Source organism: Orbicella franksi, unplaced genomic scaffold (genome assembly GCF_964199315.1).
Source record: "Orbicella franksi unplaced genomic scaffold, jaOrbFran1.1 SCAFFOLD_176, whole genome shotgun sequence".
NCBI lineage: Eukaryota > Metazoa > Cnidaria > Anthozoa > Scleractinia > Merulinidae > Orbicella > Orbicella franksi.
The window spans coordinates 32,551-39,579 of record NW_027670482.1 but is presented as its reverse complement, the minus strand read 5'-3'; the positions used below and the strand labels follow the sequence as shown (position 1 = coordinate 39,579).

Genomic DNA, 7,029 nt, shown 5'->3' with positions numbered 1-7,029 from the left:
ATTTTTGCTATTTTGGTAATAAGTAGGGTATGGCTTTTGCCTTCTAGTCTTGGTATGGGTATGTTTTTAAAAAGAACCTACTTTTCCATCGTTATCGAAAAGACCATCAACAAAAGCACTTCACAAATTATGTTCAACATTGGTCTGAACTAGAGAACTAATTATAAGGCAGGTCTGAAACAGGGCGTTGATTAGTAAGGGTCAGGTATTAAATAGGGTATCGAATTTTTGGCTATCAGGTAATAAATTGGGCAGGGAAAATCGCAGATTTTGGTCATAAACAGGGAAAGGGTTTTGGGAAGCGGGCTGCACAACCCCACGCAAAAGTTTTATGGGAGTATAGCCCCCCCCCCCCCCCCCCTCGGCCTTATAGAGTTCAATTTTTATTACCAGATGAATGCTTTGACAGTAACAAAATGAATAAAACTATTTCAAACTTATCCAGAAAACATAAAGTAACTTAACCCGCTGTTTTGACAGTTATTAGTTTTGTTGAGTGACGTATCTCCCTTACTCTGATGTCCATCACACAATTCTATAAATATTCCTTAAAATGGGAATTACCCTTATACTATACGTATAGTGCGTCTTAATACTTTCTCTGGTAAATTACTCAAAAAATACATGAGGAAAAAGAAAATGAAATTTAACTTTAGTTAAAAGAAAACAAGAGCCGCGGCCGTGTGGTGGTTTTGCAAGAACCAGCGAAAAACCTACTAATATGGAAGTGGGCGGCCTATTAAATTATTCAGTCAGTTCAAGTTTTCCTCCCTTTCATCCATGGATCCTCCCTTGGAAAAAGAACCTATCCACTTCTTACACAAACTTGCCGACCTGTCAACTATTCTTGAGGTAAGAATTCCAAATTTAGGGAACAATGCCTGTGTTTGTAAATAAAACGCGCCTTTCAGGTGATACCCTTCACATCAACACTCCACGAAGAGACCAGAAGAGAGCCGGAGCAGTCCATAACCTGAAGGTTTTGGAGGTTAGTAGATAAAACTGAATTGTTTTTCCCCGCGTTTGTTTCAATATGGGTTTTCCGTTATGAAGAGGATTCCACCGGCAATTCTTTATTTTAAAATCAATTCAATGCTAGTAGTCAAACATAACTGTTAATAGTTGAACTTTTTGTTTCCATATTTGCAATGTTTATTTTCCTCGAAGAAATTAGCAGAATTTCTAGCTACCCTGTAATTTCGACCCGAAATAAAGTTATGTAGGTCTATATGTATATACTCCGATGGCTACCGCAACCTGTAGCCTGCGAACCCACACAAAACGGCCGGAAATTCTTCTGATGGCAAGCTGGGGCGTTCTAACTAACTGAAATGCGATTGATGGTTAATGAACTTTCACAAATAGGAAAGCACAGTTAATTTGTAATCCCAATTTCTCTAATCCCACGTGTACAAAGAATTGTAAACTTGATAATAAGCGTCATCTCTTTCAAACTCAAATTAAAACATATTTTCTTTAAACAAAGTTTGACTTTATAGAGGTTTGGCAATCAAAGTGGCCCAAACTACGAGTAAAAAACGAAAGGAACAAATAAAGAAGATTGCCAGAATGGGTCCACAAAAAACATTACGCTTCTCGCAGTTTTTACAAAAATAAAGGGGGCCTCTCCATCTCAAGATTTTCTCGGGGTTTCCATTTCATCTGCAGGGCTCTCTCGAAAAGTATAGAACTGGTCATTTAACCCTTACTATAATCGAAGAAGCAAGTTAAACTGAGCTGTGCACTGTTTTAAATTATATAGGTATGAATCAATCTTTTCACATTCATTTGGGTTTAAAAGGAGAGGATGGATGCTTTGTGTTTTCTGATGTAAATCGCAAAAAAAGATTTCAGTCTTCAATTCTTCTGATACCCGTCCTGAGTACGTGTACCGGTTTGGAGGGTGTGGGAGTGGTATAACCATCAGTTGTCACTGGTGAAAAGCTGGTTGTCAGTTAAAGTTTGGCACTTTACAATTTTGTCGCGACATGTAATTTCTCATTTAAAGTTTTGAGTCCTGGCTTGTTTGTTAATGGAACAGGAGTCAGCCTGTTTTCGTTAATATTTTTCTCTAATCGCCATATCTCATTGAAGTTCGATCTCGTGCGCAATGCACTGTGTTTATGTCAAACTGATAGTTCCTATATATGTGTACAACGTTTCCAGGTCGAGTGAGGATTGACTCGAACCATGAGTGTGACTATCGTAGTTAAAGTTAGTTTGCGATGCATTATAACGGAGTAGAAAAGAAATCCATGTTATGTAATCATATAGTCTTCAGAGAGTCAACATGGTACATAACAATTTTTATAGAAGTAAGACTAAGCTTCTTAAAGGCTGATAACAAAAAATTCCAATAACGATTTTTCACGACGGCGTTAAGAAAACCAGTAGAGGGGAAGTAGAGGCTTTTTAGACCACGATGCGGCTAATATATAGGAATTGAAGTTCCCAAGAGCAATACGCTGTATAGGTTTACGTTTCGGATCGATTGAGGATCAACGAGTAATCATAAGCATGGCTATCGCGATCAAAGCCAGTTTAAGATATTTCGTAGACTGAGTAGCAAATGAGTACATGTTATGTTATCTTGAGTTAACATGGCACATAACAAATTTTATGAAAGGGAGACTTTTTTCAACGGGGCTATGTGATGGTATGTTGCGTAAGTTTCGCGATGTATGTTGTACATGCACCTTCAAACTGAAGGAACCTCAACATGAATGTTTGCTTAAATAAAGAAAAACACTATAAGAATAAGTAATCACATTATTTCGAGGGGAATTTGGGATTAAAATGAATACAAAATTAGAACGTCAGTGATTGAGAAGTACCACTCGAAATTACAACTGCATGGCTAATGCCTAATTGCATGATGTATAATTATAATATCCCTATTTGTCTTTTTCTTCCTTACGGAATATCATCAGAGTCAATTTAAACTGGGCTTGACGTACTAATCCAGTCGATATCCTACAAATCGCCAGAGACACGATAAAATCATTGGCGAACTGGAATCACATTATTGACAAGCAATCACCTAAAATCTAGAAAGGATATGTGGTTTGCCTAAATTATGTTACGAACCAAATTCATGATAATTGTTTCATCTTACGTGCAAAACAATAGTTCGTTGCCTTAAACGTAAACTTTTACTGTATCTTTCCCGTTTTCTTTTGAAAATGGATGCCGTGCAAATGCATGGGTATTAAAAAAATTTCGACATGGTGTCACGAACTTATCCCCAGTTACGGCTTCCTAAACTGATAACATAGTAAGTTGGTGAGGAAACTTTTACCACAATCAATCTGAAGCGTGCAGTCTTAAGCACGTGTGCAGCAGCTTTTAACGATTATAAGCTTGTGGTACACGAGATCACGAGTTCGCGATACTGGGGGAAAAAAACGAGTACTAACGGTCGTCATAATTATTAGATATTGTGCAAGTCATATATAACAAGTAATCCAGGAGGACTCAAGTAGCCTAGGGTCATGACAAAATATCCAAATGCAAAACGTTTATTAATTATGCCTAATCGTACCTTTTGGGTACGTTTCGGCGGCATATCAGGCGGTTTGGTCGCGCCATGCTTCGTATTTTGGCGAGACGTATTTAAGCCAAAATACTCATGACGAGACCATGCGAGCCTAATATGCCTTCGATACATGCTTAAAAAGGAACGATGCGGTATTTGCCGCACCCAAATTCGGCGAAATAATCACAATATCGTAGCCATATCAGGTCAGTGTGATATGATTCAGGATATCACGGCAATGGACATGGCCTCTGAATTTGGGTACGGTAATCCAAGAAATCAAGGCGCAACATGTGTACGTAACTAAACAGTGCAACAGAACCAACAATTTATGTTCTACTCATGTTTTCATGCAAAAGTATTCAGGAGCGACAATGAATCAGTTGTCACTATATATAATCTTTTCACGCAGGTTGTGTTATTCGATTGACACTGTTGTCCGTGTAGGCAGCACACCCTGGAACCATGATTTTCCCCTTGATGCTTGTCATTTACCTGACAGCGATATCTTTACCCAGTGCCAGAGGAACCGAAGACACTCTGACGACCAGCGAAACACAAGAGCTTGGAAAAGTCATTAACCTTGGAAAAACCAACTTACTGGAGGACTTTAAGGAAAAAGAAACAAGCATTTTTGAGCCTTTTCCTTCAGAATGCTTCAGAAAAGAAAAACTTAACTCCACAAGAAGTCTTTTTGAATACTATGAGAGTACTAAGGCCTTCTACTCTAAATTGGCCACCCAAGCCGGACTAGATGCCTCACTGCAGTCAGCTTATTCTCTTAGCACTTCTCTCAATAGTGTTACACAGAGCACAAGCTCAAGCAAATCGAAGGTGAGTGGAATTTCCTTAATCGTCGAGGCATTAACAGAAAAGATCCATCTAAACAAAGACTGTTTAAATGACGAAAGCTTCGAGTTCAAGCAAAGCTTTATAGAGAAATTGGAACGATTGCCGTTGAAGATTGATGAACCCTGGGAGAGAAATTCGTGGAGGTCATACAATGATTTCTTGGACGATTACGGTTCCCATGTTGTTACTTCTGTTATGCGTGGAGTAAGAATAAAACAAATGTCATTTTCACGGAGCTCTGAGTCTTACAGTGAAAGAGATTTCCAGGTGAAAAGCTGCGTCTCTTTCGCAGGCCCCACATCCGTTGGAAAGGTCGGTGTCTCTGCATGCGCAAATATAAGTAAAAGTGAATCATCTAAAGCAAGCGATATGAGTACGACTGATAAACTGTTCATTAGAGGAGGAAGCAGGGAAACCCGTAGCCAGCTGTTACACGACAGGTCTAAGGAACTGATTCAAAAGCTTATGAATGAGGCCGCAGACACACATTCATCTGTCCAGCACACGTTCAGAGCCGTTTGGAAAGTTCTACAAGGCCGTTTTCCATCAGGATCACCCAACTACGTCCGCGGCCTAAACCTGCAGTACTACTACCTCGGCTTCTTGAATTATGGTTGTCCATACGTAAAAGGTGGAAAAGGAAATAACAAAGTTCAAATACAGAAATTTGACTACACCGAGAAGTCCAAAGACAAGTATCCAGAATTCGAGTGTTCTCTCGCTAGAGAGGGTTGCCACAGCGACGACGACTGCCATTATAAACCCGTTTGGTGTTCTTGCCGAGGCCAAACTTGTGTCCACTACAAGACCGTGGAACAAGATACAGGAGCATCTAAGGAAAGTGCATACGCTAACACTGGGGAAGACTGGGGATGGCAAGGTTGCGACTGGAAATACGCTGGGTCGTATTGTGCTTGCTATAACAAACATCGCGATTGGCGGAAAGTTGTGTGGTCCTTACCCAGCAAGGATTACGTCCCACGTAAATCAGCAGCTAACCATGGCGCTCACCACAAGGCAAAGGATCCCGGTCAGGGCCAACCGAAAGGAAAAGAAGAACAACTGTAATCTTCCAAATATTCATATCAACGATTGCACTCCAAGTGATCACAGAAATATTGTAACGTAGGTATCAGTAAGACTATGGCCAGTGGAAGATCAAGATCTGTAGAGTTGAAGACTGAATATCGTCTACACTGGTAATTTCCAATTATCAGTGTTGGCCAAGTTCGATGGCAAAGTTTAGTTTGTAGAATAAGTTTGATGGATAAGTTTACTTGCATGTAAAATAAGTTTGATGACTAAGTTTACTTGCATGTGAAATCAACTTTTAACTGTTAAATTAAAAATTGCATCAAAGCTAGAGTTGTTTGAGTGATGGAAATGCTAAAAGAAAACCACAGTCTAACCTCCAGTTGCGATCACCTCTCCTCGGCGACCGCCTCTCCTCAGCGTCAGTTTTCCAAAATACCAAAAATTTTCAAGTCAAATCACTATATTTAGAACCTCTTGTAAGTGACCACCTATCGTAAGCGACTGTGACCACTTTTAGAGCTAAAAGTTTCTCCATGGGAAGTAACGGATATTTTTCTTAAAATTGACTTTTCACAAAAATAAAACGTTGGTTCGGGATTAGCACATGGGGCAGGTCTCGGCAGTTACCATATTCTAATGAGGCAAAATTTTGACCCAGTATGGTCTAAGTTCGTAAGCGACCATCTCCTGTAAGCAACAACAAAGGCATGAAATCTTGGGTGGTCGCTTAAGGGAGTTTCAACAGCATTAAAGAAAAAGAAAAGGGAGAGGGTTCATGGTAGAGAGAGAGTCGGCTTCCAGAACACATTTTGCGTTCGGTGAGAAGTCGTCTTCTTGGTCAGTCTGTCTTAGAATAAGGTGGTTATTTTCCAGCTCCACTCAGCAGAGTATACGTACACACAAATAGCGAGGGCTACAGTGTTTTATCAAGAGTTTTCAGTCATTAGTTTAGCCATCATGATATATGAGCATTATGCCATGCTCAACAAATATGGTAAATGAGCGCGTAATTTTTTTTTTTTTTTTTTTTTTTTGGGGGGGGGGGTTTATTTTATTTTAGTTTTCTATATTTTGGGAGCGTTTTTAGTAAAACAATTATTCCACTCACGTTGGATATGAGATGGTTATAGCCAACTTGGCGCAACGCGCCTTCGTTGGCTATCTACCATCTCATATCCAACGCGCGCCCGTGGAATAATTGTTAAATATCTTAATTAACCAAGCGCGAGGGCCATACTGGGAGTGGGATATCGGCCCAAGGTCTTGACAATATGGAGAATTATTCTTTATGTTTCAACTGAATAAAGAAAGATAGCCATTCCTCTGCCTTTACTTTCCCTCCAAATATGAAAATATTGAGTTAATACTATCTTTGTTATACATGAAGCAAAATAATAACCTGAATCAGGTCATTGGCCTCTTTGATTTTTAGGTTCTTAGGCCATAGTTAGGTCTGGTTACCAAAAAAGGGTCACACATGTGGCGAGCATGAAATGACAGAATTTATACCCATAAGTAAGTGCGACCTCTGCCTAATTAGTTTTAACTAAAAGCTCGTTAGGTTGAAAACATTAACTTTTGCAGTCTTTAATTATTCAGTATCAAAC

At 39.5% G+C, this 7,029-nt stretch overlaps 1 protein-coding gene across 1 annotated transcript; it reads left to right on the top strand.

Annotated features, from left to right (window-relative positions):
- Window positions 1-594: 594 nt before the first annotated feature.
- On the top strand, window positions 595-6,439 carry LOC145472051 (DELTA-alicitoxin-Pse2b-like). The gene is made up of 2 exons (XM_081454915.1): window positions 595-988; window positions 3,948-6,439. Exon 2 carries the CDS (start codon window positions 4,001-4,003, stop codon window positions 5,453-5,455), a length of 1,455 nt encoding a protein of 484 aa, XP_081311041.1. The 5' UTR covers window positions 595-988; window positions 3,948-4,000; the 3' UTR covers window positions 5,456-6,439.
- The last annotated feature ends 590 nt before the right edge of the window (window positions 6,440-7,029 follow it).

Excerpts from the sequence above, each read along its gene's own strand:
- LOC145472051 (XM_081454915.1), top strand. The coding sequence starts at position 4,001 with ATGATTTTCCCCTTGATGCTTGTCATTTACCTGACAGCGATATCTTTA.